The sequence below is a fragment of the Oncorhynchus mykiss genome, chromosome 26, assembly GCF_057628025.1.
Source record: "Oncorhynchus mykiss isolate SJ-2025 chromosome 26, ASM5762802v1, whole genome shotgun sequence".
Lineage (NCBI taxonomy): Eukaryota > Metazoa > Chordata > Actinopteri > Salmoniformes > Salmonidae > Oncorhynchus > Oncorhynchus mykiss.
In genome coordinates this window covers 38,434,343-38,446,568 of record NC_143047.1, presented here as the reverse complement: position 1 = coordinate 38,446,568, position 12,226 = coordinate 38,434,343, and the positions used below count along the sequence as shown (strand labels likewise).

General features: G+C 42.5%; 1 protein-coding gene across 50 annotated transcripts in view; it reads left to right on the top strand.

Moving 5' to 3' along the window:
• The first annotated feature begins 1,525 nt into the window (after positions 1–1,525).
• LOC110506206 (neogenin) overlaps positions 1,526–12,226 on the top strand; it is a 216,073-nt gene continuing 205,372 nt past the window's right edge. For all 50 annotated transcript variants that reach the window (XM_090222960.1, XM_090222972.1, XM_090222964.1 and 47 more), the window contains exon 1: positions 1,526–2,133. In XM_090222960.1, coding sequence (XP_090079086.1) covers positions 2,043–2,133 — 91 coding nt within the window. In that variant the 5' untranslated portion in view covers positions 1,526–2,042. The remainder of the gene's footprint in view (positions 2,134–12,226) is intronic.

Sequence of the window (12,226 nt, the reverse complement as noted above, 5' to 3'; positions counted from 1 at the left end):
GGGTATAGTGCTGCTGGCATTAAAGGGGGGGTTGCATGGTCATGTGAATGGGGTGGGTATAGTGCTGCTGGCATTAAAGGGGGGTTTGCATGGTCATGTGAATGGGGTGGGTATAGTGCTGCTGGCATTAAAGGGGGGTTTGCATGGTCATGTGAATGGGGTGGGTATAGTGCTGCTGGCATTAAAGGGGGGTTTGCATGGTCATGTGAATGGGGTGGGTATAGTGCTGCTGGCATTAAAGGGGGGTTTGCATGGTCATGTGAATGGGGTGGGTATAGTGCTGCTGGCATTAAAGAGGGGTTTGCATGGTCATGTGAATGGGGTGGGTATAGTGCTGCTGGCATCTCTATTCACATGCTATGGAATGCATGAGCCAGTGGATGGAGCTCTTCCATACTTCTGAGTGCTTGGGTTCTCCTCAATACACGAGTGAACAAGTTAGTGAGTGGGACTGTCAGACTGGTTTCAGGCACCATTTATCCCAAGTCCTTATGGGTTAGATGCTATAGCCAGAGGAGCAACCCTAGTAATGTTCACCTGCTTCGTAACTAACATTCCATGGTCACACTATCAATACCACTGGTCCTATACTCAGAATACTCATACATATTGAGATAGATGCAGAACGGAGGTCATTCTGATATTTTATATGATCAGTTTAGTATATTATCATACTGATGTTACTATATTGCTGCAGTATTGTCTAAACTCAATCTAAAATAGCTTAATCTTGTCCTAACAATACCTTAATTATCAGGATTATTGTAATCTCTGATCACCTGAGATCCAGCCAAAATGTGAAATAATCTGCCAGCATCAAATAGAGCTACAACAGTATTTAGATGCCTTGGCCAATAGGATGATGTATGCAATAGATGTTTGTCTTGTTTATCAACAGGAAGAACTCATCATGCAAATATTTGGAATGTGCACAAACCTTGGTTTATGAGGACAACACACGTGTTTCTCTCTAAGATGATTAATTGCCTGGGGACAAGGGGTTGAAAATCCCCTGGAAACTCTTTTGCGTCGTAACATGGGTGCAGGAATATTGATTTTTATACAGTTAAAAAAGCCTCTAAATGAAAATACTACAATTACATTCACCAAGGTGGTATGCTACTATAGCTGGGAGTGAATCAATTCATATTCTACAGTTGCCTTTCATTGCCTATATAAAACTCCATTCGGCAATGTTACAAAGGCCTACAACAAAACTTGACAATTAAATAATATCTAAGCATATTTATAGCCTAACATATTTTTTGAATGAAAAGATGAATACATTGAATGGAGACTACATTTAAGACATTCTATTGAAAGGTAATCTCACCATTTTGTAAACTACATGCTGTCACTCACTGGATATGCGTTTTCTTAATTTGCTATGTAATGTATATGCTACATTCATTTGCAGATTGCACAGGTAAAAATGTAAGTGGCTTACTGATCCCATCACCAATCCATAGTTTAGATTTAGCCAACATATTTAGCCAGCCTACGTCTACAATCCTGAATTCCGCATGACTCCACGCCCTGTTTTCCGGGGACCCACATAGAATTCCAGCCCTTCCACGCTGCTATTACGTTCCGTTCGCGAGCAGAAGCTGGCTGCGGTGTCGTTTTCTCCGATCAGTCGGACCTTGATCAATCTTTTCAACTGTCCTTGTTCTCGGGTTTTACGCATTTGATTGCAATTGGAATAGCTTGGATTCGTGTGTGACCGTCGATTCCACCATTTTTTTCGACCGAATTGGCTCTGAAGCAATGGATTGACTTCAGTTTTCCTTCAACCCCTCCACCAAGTTGAGAAAACAGTCTAACCTGCGGTCTCTCCATACTTCGAGCTCACACGCCAGCTACATGTTTCATCCGGACAGTTTCAAAAGTAGCTGGTACCGGATGTTTTTAAACATTTCGTAGGTGAAACATTGAAGTTCTTCGTTTGTCTCGGAAGTGTATGGAAATAGGTGGCAGAGGATTTTAAACACGGATTTTCTCCGGGGTTCTTGAAGCCTGCAAACATTTATTTTTGAAAAGTGATGGCGGAGCGGGGAGCAAGGTTGCTCCTCTCTCTCCTCTGTCTCACCTTTCTTTACCCGGCGACCACCGTGTCAAGACATGCTGAAAAAGGTAAGCGTTACATTAGCTAATCAATTGGCTACTTTGAATAATTTGTTGGTATTACAATGTAACGTGTTTCTGTATCGCGTGTACAACAACAGCTCGGGCTACTAGGTCCTGCACTACTAGCAGCCGACATGGAGCATTGACTTGTAGCTTCTAGACATCTGCAGGCTACACAAGCTAATTAGTCAGCTGAATCAGTCAACCAGGGGCCAATGTTTTTGAACCATTTGATTGTTAGGAGTATTTTTCAGACCACAACACGAGCATACAGGTGGTAAATCAAATGAAATGCGGTTGTTTTCGAGACATTTCAAGTGTTTGTTGTATTTATTTGTTTTACCTTTTAGCTATTATATCTGGATTTCCCACGTCACGTTTGTTTCTACGGTCATAATTGACCGATTTATTTATTATGCACTGATTTAAAAACTCGGGTCAATACATGTATGGAAATATTTGTCTGTTTTATATTTGTCTTGTCTCAAATCGACATTTCTTTGCATTGCATTAGCACAGGTTCAGGTTGCTCTCTCTCCTCAAAACCATTACAGTCACGTAATTAATTGCAACGGATGGCAAGAACCCGGCTCTATAACCACAAATTAATGACTCTCATTTGGGTTTACTGTCAAGCAATAAGCTAGCATCATCAGTCCGCCAGACATCTCATTACCTGGGCGTCAATACACGTTTGGCTGATGGATAGAAAGTACACTATTTATACCCCCCTTTTTTGTTAATTGGCTACAGTAGAGTAGCGACTGCAATAAGACATTTTAATTCAGTCTCGTGAAGACTACATATGTTTGTGGTGACTTCAACTTTAGTAGTTTGTTTGGGTGATTTTCATTGTCATACTGAATGTTGAAATAATAAACATATAGGTAACATCTTGACCCCGTGTTTCCTGCTTTATAATAGGGAATCTGATAGCCAATACATTCCAAGGACTATGAGCGACTGGGATACATTGAATAGTTATAATGAATATGAAACAAACGGCACATGTTGGAGTGCACACAACACATGGTTGCCTTTATCACTTGCTTGGTATTAGCAAATTCACACCCCTGATAGCCCTGTAAGAGATGTGGCGATGTATTTATTTTCAAGCCCTCTGCCGACTATTTTGAAGACTGGAAAATAATGAACAGTTGAGCAATACAACAGTCAGTATGGCATTTTTCCCACAAATCCAGTAAAATGTGAAGTTGTTTTTTTAGGGGGGGATGTAGGCTAGCTCTCTTTTAAAGGTTCGCCTCCATTAAAATAATGCATGTGAAGTGAACAGCCTTAGTGGAGAGATGGGCCTCTGCTGGCTGTTGTGCTCTCTTGTGTGAGGAGGCTGATGTAAGAGGCTCTCCTGCATGAAAAGCACTCTGCAGCGGTGAAGGGGAGTGGGGGAAAAAAAACAGGCTTTGCTGGAGATCACTACAAAAGGGAGAGATGGGGGTAGGGTGGAACTGGCCTGACTCTGTCTGGAAAGTAATAAAACCAGGAGATTAAGGGGTGCAGGGAGTATCCTTTGGGAGCTCTGATTGATTCCAGGGAATTGGACTGAGACCTACACAGGGAGAGAGTATCAAATTACTAATTGTGGGGTCCCCCTTTCTGAAAATATCTGTTTATTCGAAACACATTTCTCTGAGGTCTCATGTCTTTTGCGAGTAGGTCCGCAGATAGAACTCGTCTTTATCAAAGTTGTGGATTTGCAGTGCTAGCTCAAAGGAGATTTAATGTTTCTTCATTCCGTTCCAGCTGCCTCTGGGAATGGGCATACTCGTTGCTTTTTTTTTGTCCTACTAAAGAATTGAATCTTCACCCACACATAGGAGTAGAGTTCCTCAACATGGCTGCGATCCTATGCCCCGCCCCATAGTGGTTTAAAGTTCCTCAAGTTTGTCTTTGTAAACAGCTCCTTTTATCTGCCTGTCAGAGGAGTGTAAAATCCATTTAAGTTCCATTTTATCTCCATAATCCTGCTGGGAGGGAATTGTGTGCTAATTGTCTCCCTGTGGACAATGCAAATAACTTGGTGAAATGTGTAAACATTTGGCAACCCGCCTTCTGCTCCCACAAACCACTCTCCAGGGTTGTATCCCCTCTCAGACCACCTCGGCTGCAGGCCTGCAGCAGAGACTTAAAAACAACATCCATTTTCTGTGACGCTCCTAGGACTCTTCTGGGGGCTAAACCACTAAGAACCACATTTTCTCCATTTTATTTTGCCAGTGTTCATGGGAGTTTAAAAGTATGAATTTTAATATTTCATTGTCTTTATGTGAACTAGGATTTAATGGATGCAACACTTGGCATTTTATTTTTTAATATATTTTGTTCCCTTAGTATAAAGGCAATGCCTGTCCATGCTACACTACATGAATGATTCATTTCAAATAAAGGTTTAAATAGAAAACCTGCTGGGAAATGGACATGGACTTTGGCTGCTCAAATGACCCTTGAGATGATCGGATGAGGCCTTCCCTCCAACTCCTACTGTTGTGTCACACTGGCATCGATTTCAAAAGAGACCTCCCTCACCTGCCATTTTATCAATATATCATCTTGTTACACTGGCATCGATTTCAAAAGAGACCTCCCTCACCTGCCATTTTTCCAATATATCATCTTGTTACACTGGCATCGATTTCAATAGAGACCTTCCTCACCTGCTGTCTTTCCTATACATCATCTTGTCACACTGGCATTGATTTCAATAGAGTTTTTCATATGTACAGTTGAAGTCGAACGTTTACATACACCTTAGTCAAATACATTTAAACTCAGTTTTTCACAATTCCTGACATTTTAAACCTAGTAAAAATTCCCTGTCTTAAGTCAGTTAGGATCACCACTTTATTTTAAGAATGTGAAATGTCAGAATAATAGTAGAGTGATTTATTTCAGCTTTTATTTATTTCATCAAATTCCCAGTGGGTCAGAAGTTTACATCCACTGAATTAGTATTTGGTAGCATTGCCTTTAAATTGTTTTATGTGGGTCCTGACTGATGTCTTGATGTTGCTTCAATATATCCGCACAATTTTCCCTCCTCATGATGCCATCTATTTTGTGAAGTGCACCAGTCCCTCCTGCAGCAAAGCACCCCCACAACATGATGCTGCCACCCCCGTGTTTCACGGTTAGGATGGTGTTCTTCGACTTGCAAGCCTCCCCCTTTTTCCTCCAAACATAACGATGGTCATTATGACCAAACAGTTGTATTTTTGTTTCATCAAACCAGAGGACATTTCTCCAAAAAGTATGATCTTTGTCCCCACGTGCAGTTGCAAACCGTAGTCTGGCTTTTTTTATGGCGGTTTTGGAGCAGTGGCTTCTTCCTTGCTGGGCGGCCTTTCAGGTTATATCGATATAGGACTTGTTTAACTGTGGATATAGATACTTTTGTACCTGTTTTCGCCAGCATCTTCACAAGGTCCTTTGCTGCTGTTCTGGGATTGATTTGTACTTTTCGCAACTAAGTACGTTCATCTCTAGGAGACAGAACGTGTCTCCTTCCCGAGCTATATGACGGCTGAGTGGTCCCATGGTGTTTATACTTGCGTACTATTGTTTGTACAGACGAATGTGGTACCTTGAGGTGTTTGGAAATTGCTCCCAAGGATGAACCAGACTTGTGGAGGACAACATTTTTTTTTCTGAGGTCTTGGCTGATTTCTTTTGATTTTCCCATGATGTCAAGCAAAGAGGCACTGAGTTTGAAGGTAGACCTTGAAATACATCCACAGGTACACCTCCAATTGACTCAAATTATATCAATTAGCCTATCAGAAGCTTCTAAAGCAATGACGTCATTTTCTGGAATTTTCCAAGCTGTTTAAAGGTACAGTCAACTTAGTGTATGTAAACTTCTGACCCACTAGAATTGTGATACAGTGAATTATAAGTGAAATAATCTGTCTGTAAACAATTGTTGGAAAGATTACTTGTGTCATGCACAAAGTAGATGTCCTAACCGACTTGCCAAAACTATAGTTTCTTAACCTCTCTGATCTCCCAAACCCGGATCCGGTATCGTGACTACAGCCTCAAGCTCATTACCATAACGCAACGTTAACTATTCATGAAAATCGCAAATGAAATGAAATAAATATGCCATCTCGCAAGCTTAGCCTTTTGTAAACAACACTGTCATCTCAGATTTTCAAAATATGCTTCTCAACCATAGGAAAACAATAATTTGTGTAACAGTAGCTAGCAAACAAAGGATTTAGCGTTAGCATTAGCGTTAGCATCCAGCACGCAACATTTCAACAAAAACATAAAAGCCTTCAAATAAAATCATTTACCTTTGAAGAACTTCTGATGTTTTCAATGAGGATACTCTCAGTTGGATAGCAGATGCTCAGTTTTTCCAAAAAGATTCTTTGTGTATTAGAAATAGCTCCGTTTTATACATCACATTTGGCTACCAAAAAAAACCCAGAAAATTCAGTCCTCAAAACGCGAACTTTTTTCCAAATTAACTCCATAATATCGACTGAAAACATGGCAAACGTTGTTTAGAATCAATCATCAAGGTGTTTTTCACATATCTCTTCATTGATACATCGTTCTTGGACACATGCTTTCTCCCCTGAATCAAATGGTAAAGTACAAGCAGCTGGCAATTGCGCACCGAATTCCACGCAGGACACCAGGCGGACACTTGGAAAATGTAGTCTCTTATGGTCAATCTTCCAATGATATGCCTACAAATACGTCACAATGCTGCTAAGACCTTGGGCGAATGACAGAAAGTGTAGGCTCATTCGTTGCGCAATCACAGCCATATAAGGAGACAATGGAAAACAGAGCTTCAGAAATTCTGCTAATTCCTGGTTGATGCATCATCTTGGTTTCGCCTGTAGAATGAGTTCTGGGGCACTTACAGACAAAATCTTTGCAGATTCTGAAACTTCAGAGTTTTCTTTCCAAAACTGTCAAGAATATGCATAGTCAAGCATATTTTCGTGACAAAATATCGCGCTTAAAACGGGAACGTTTTTTATCCAAAAATGAAATAGCGCCCCTAGAGATCTAACAGGTTAACAAGAAATTTGTGGAGTGGTTGAAAAACTAGTTTTTAATGACTCCAACCTAAGTGTATGTAAACTTCTGACTTCAACTGTATCATCTTGTCATACTGGCATCGATTTCAATAGAGACCCCCCTCACCTGCTGTCTTTCCTATATATCATCTTGTCATACTGGCATCGATTTCAATAGAGACCTTCCTCACCTGCTGTCTGGTCTATATATCATCTTGTCATACTGGCATCGATTTCAATTGAGACTTCCCTCACCTGCTGTCTTTCCTATATTTCACGCAGTTTATGGATCATTTTTTTGTGGGCTATAATTGCTCATAAAGTCCTAATGACCTCTTTCCACTGAGAATCGGATAATTGCACACTTTGGCTAGTGTTTGATTCATCTGGTCGGCTAATGACACCCTCCCTCATTAGGAGATACTGATAATGTCCTATAGCCAGGGTTGGGTTGGGGGGGGGCGTGGCGCCGCTCAGTCTCTTCAGTGGAGTTGGGAACGGAAAGATCAGTAGATGGATTCAAATACTCAACATGACTGTGCACTAGCTGTGCTAATTGCTACATTAGCAATGCAGTGAACTTTTCTGCAGTGATCATTTTCAGTATGTTGTTGTCAACATAACCTTCTGGCGAAATGGCATCCAGGGGTTATTGTGGTAATTTACGATAACTACTGCAGCAGTATTTGTAATTGTCAGAAAGCTAGAAAGATCAATATGCCTTGATAATGGCATTTCATCTGCAATGGTATCTTTTTTTGAAGGCAGGGTAAATATATGACCACCAGCTGTGCCTGCCTGCTTTGCTTTCAAGTGGCTTCTGTATTAATCCAAATAGACTATTAGCCCTTTTTTTGCTAACTGCCTAATGTGCAAATTAGATGTTGTAAACAAAACCTAAATTGAATCTTGATTGTGATAATTGCATTCTGATTGGATGACATTACACACAACCAACTGTCAGATTGGATGCTTATCATAGTTCTCTGATTGCTATGCTTTTGTCACCATGTTGATTGTTTCCTCCATCAACAAAATGACTGAATAGTTGGGGGCAGCCATGGTTGCACCATGTATTTCCTCCCCATTTAATTCACTGTGGGACGTGCCAGCAAAGGCTCAGATTCATCCATGGGTTAATCCTAGAAACACAACAGCCAATCATTACCCAGCACCGCCCACAGGCCAGTCCGTAAGACACTCCCTCTTGGTACTGGGTGTATTTGTAAACAATGGTTGCATATAAGCAAGATTTACAATAACAGAAGATAATTTTTGCCAGCAGTCATTGTTCTGTGTGAATGACATTTGTGTGTATGCTTTGAAAGCTACCCCACAGTGTAGCCAGCGTTGCTATAGAAATGTGAACAGACTGCGGACATGGCAGAGCCCCCCTCATCAACACCGCCACAGAGAAGGTACATGCTGTGGAACCTACATTGTTCGATCACTTCAGTCGTCTTGCTCTTGAATGCCTGCGGACTGTACTGATGTAACCTAATAGGGTTCAGCGGTATCCAGATGTTCATACCTTTTCTGTGCCATACCGGGGTATACGGTATTACTGAATGTGCACGTCATTTTTTAAATTTTTATATATAGAGGCGCAAAACAATTTAGGCAACAGGGATCTTGATCCAGGACGGGATTGAATGTCTCTGCTGTAACCAAGAAGCTTGATCTTGACGCTATTGAAAATCATTCCGTCGGTATTTCGAAATACCCCAGTAAACAGTATATCGCCCAAGCATGTAACCTAGGCCTGCTCCATGTAACCTAGGCCTGCTCCATGTAACCTAGGCCTGCTCCATGTAACCTAGTAGGCCTGCTCCATGTAACCTAGTAGGCCTGCTCCATGTAACCTAGTAGGCCTGCTCCATGTAACCTAGTAGGCCTGCTCCATGTAACCTAGTAGGCCTGCTCCATGTAACCTAGTAGGCCTGCTCCATGTAACCTAGTAGGCCTGCTCCATGTAACCTAGTAGGCCTGCTCCATGTAACCTAGTAGGCCTGCTCCATGTAACCTAGTAGGCCTGCTCCATGTAACCTAGTAGGCCTGCTCCATGTAACTTAGTAGGCCTGCTCCATGTAACCTAGTAGGCTTGCTCCATGTAACCTAGTAGGCTTGCTCCATGTAACCTAGTAGGCCTGCTCCATGTAACCTAGTAGGCCTGCTCCATGTAACCTAGTAGGCCTGCTCCATGTAACCTAGGCTTGCTCCATGTAACCTAGTAGGCCTGCTCCATGTAACCTAGGCCTGCTCCATGTAACCTAGTAGGCCTGCTCCATGTAACCTAGTAGGCCTGCTCCATGTAACCTAGGCTTGCTCCATGTAACCTAGTAGGCCTGCTCCATGTAACCTAGGCCTGCTCCATGTAACCTAGGCGCTCAGACAACAATTTTGTCTGTCCGCATTGACCTCCCTCTTCCAAGAGAGCCAAACTACAAAATCAACCCCCTTCAGAAGGCATTGTTTCTACTCTGAATGTTCCGTGTTACTCAACAAAGTGCTTGTCATCTCTTTTGATTAGGGTGATGAGCAGTGAGGCTTGCCGGTCGGTTGGAGACAGAGGGAGAAGGCTGTTGTGTGTGGAGAGAAGCCAGACTTCTCCCTGCTCCCAGGCCCGACCAGATCATTGACATGGCTTTGCTATACCCCTGCTGAGATGAAAGGGTTTCTCTGTCTGAGCTGTGGTCTCGTTCTACCGTGGCACAGCACACAGTGAAACATGGCTAGTGCATCGTTCTCCATCATCCACTGCCAGCGTGGTGCCAACTTATTCCCTTCTTTCCAAGGCCTGTTGTTCCTCCGATTCTGGTTGGCCTTTCAAAGTCCTTCAAAGGCTTTTGGAGCAAGCTATCGCTTTTAGCTCCAAATGCTAACTTTAGCCCTAATTACTCCAGGGCAAGCTAGCTAGAACATTATGTGCCTCTGTGTTGCTATTGTAGCTAATGGTCTCTGAGAGGACATGACATGTCTGTTGTTATCAGTTACTGTACATTAAGGTTCAGCGTAGCCTGGCTTAAAAGGTACCATTCTCTCTAGTGGCTGTAATTGCGGATCTTTCTATGGCTTTTGGATCAGAGGTATGTGGGATAGTGTCAGTGGCTGGCTATTGAAAACACAGGCTTTAAGGGTGAAATTGAAATGCTTATGGATTATATTGGTGCAGTGTCTGATGGATACAGGAGAGAACTCAGTCCACCCGCTCTGCTGTCAGAAGGGCATGCATTAGCACCATAGTAAATATCTAGTGAAGTTATTGGAATAACAAGCGTTAGCCTTTGTAGCCCATTCATTCACATTCTGTAATCTAGGTGTGATGCAAGACTGTAGCCACAGCCGTGATGGGTGCTGTCATTTCATTCATTGTTTATAAAGATACAAGGGGAGCCATGCATCCCAATGTCCCATTTGGTAAACAAAGCACACTCGACAACAGCACAATGACTGCAGGAAATGGCAGTTATGCACATTAAAATGAGATACGAGCAGTGGCCACGGTTAGCAACAAGACATTTTGTTTTTTTGGGTCCCTCCGCACTGTGTTCATGCCAAACTTCATAAGCTTTGTGGGCTGTTCCAAAGGCATCTTTCTGCAAACTCTGCAGGACTGCGAGGACAGTTTCCCCCAAATTTCCTCAAACTTTTGGGTTCTGCCCGAGCTCCTGTCGTGGTGTCCCCTGCCAACGGTGGCAGCTGCAGAGGATTATGACACATGCAAGCTGTGCTAGTCAGCAAGGCTCGTCCTAACGAGAAACTAGGCCCTGTTTTACACAGAGCCCATTTAGAGCCCTCTTCCACAATGAGGAAAACAGGGGGATTGTTCATGGAGTTCTACTCTGCAAGTGCCGGAGGAGGCCTGGAACCTTGAAGTTTCAAAGATCTATTCTCTTTAGAAGATGAACAATAAACTCCGGAGTCCATCTTTTTGTTGAGACGTGGTTCCAAAAACATGGTGAGGTGTGATTCTGCTTTGTTCTGGATGCTTTTAAAGCATATGTACGGTTCTCTCTCTACACAAACATCTCTCTTCTGAAGGGCTACCGTAGACCTTTTTGATGGTTACTATTCAGTTATGTTATGTTATGTTCTCCGTTTTACAGTAAAAGGAACACCGAAGGAAGATTTTAAGGGTTAACACGACAATGACACATGTCTCCCTGGCAATTGTTTCATTACTTGAACACTTTTATCAACTGTAACTCTGGAGAACTTTTAATTCCTTTTTTTTTAAGGTTGTAAATATCATTCTTGGCATCAAGCCTCTACATACATTAAGGATGACTGTAATATTCTCCTGGAAACTATGATTAATAACCTTCATCTGATTCCACTATACCTTCTGGAGTTTTCCACCCACAGCACGCACACGTGAATTTATCCTCCACTGTTTGTTGGATGCCATCCAGGTTTTGAAGAATTAGCCTGAATGGGTTTTGGGAAGTGAGATCATAAAATGTACATGCATCAAAATTAATTCATCACTAATAATTAGACCACGTGAACACGATCAAGCTTGCTCCTCCATTGATGTTTTATTGGCATGGGCATTCTCCAATTTGGCCAGCCTAATTTGAACCTAGTTAACACTGACCCAGCTTGTCAGAATTATTTTAATGGGTTTGCTGGCTTCTCTGTGTCTAAACAATACAAGGGCAGCCCCACAGCGACCTAGTTCGCTGTCCAAATGAACTCTTATTGTTTTCTCTGAAACCTCCGTCTTCGTCTCTGCTCTTGATACACCAGTCATACTCAGTGGTGCTCGGCTTAACATAGTGTGAATGACTGAAATCCACCCCACACTCTCTGTACACCCCCCCCCCCCCCCCCCCCCCACTACTCAGTCAAAGGAGCACTTCTTATGCTGGAGGGGTGTGGGGGCAGTCAGTCACAGAGGGAGGATTGGGAGGGCTGCTTAAATAAACCCCCTGTCATCGTCTTGTGCCCAGCCCATGGCTTTTGGCAGCTTCAGATATGAAGAGGTGTGTGGTTGTGGGTATGTGTATGCGTGCCACCCGTTCTCTGATGAACAGCTGTTTTAT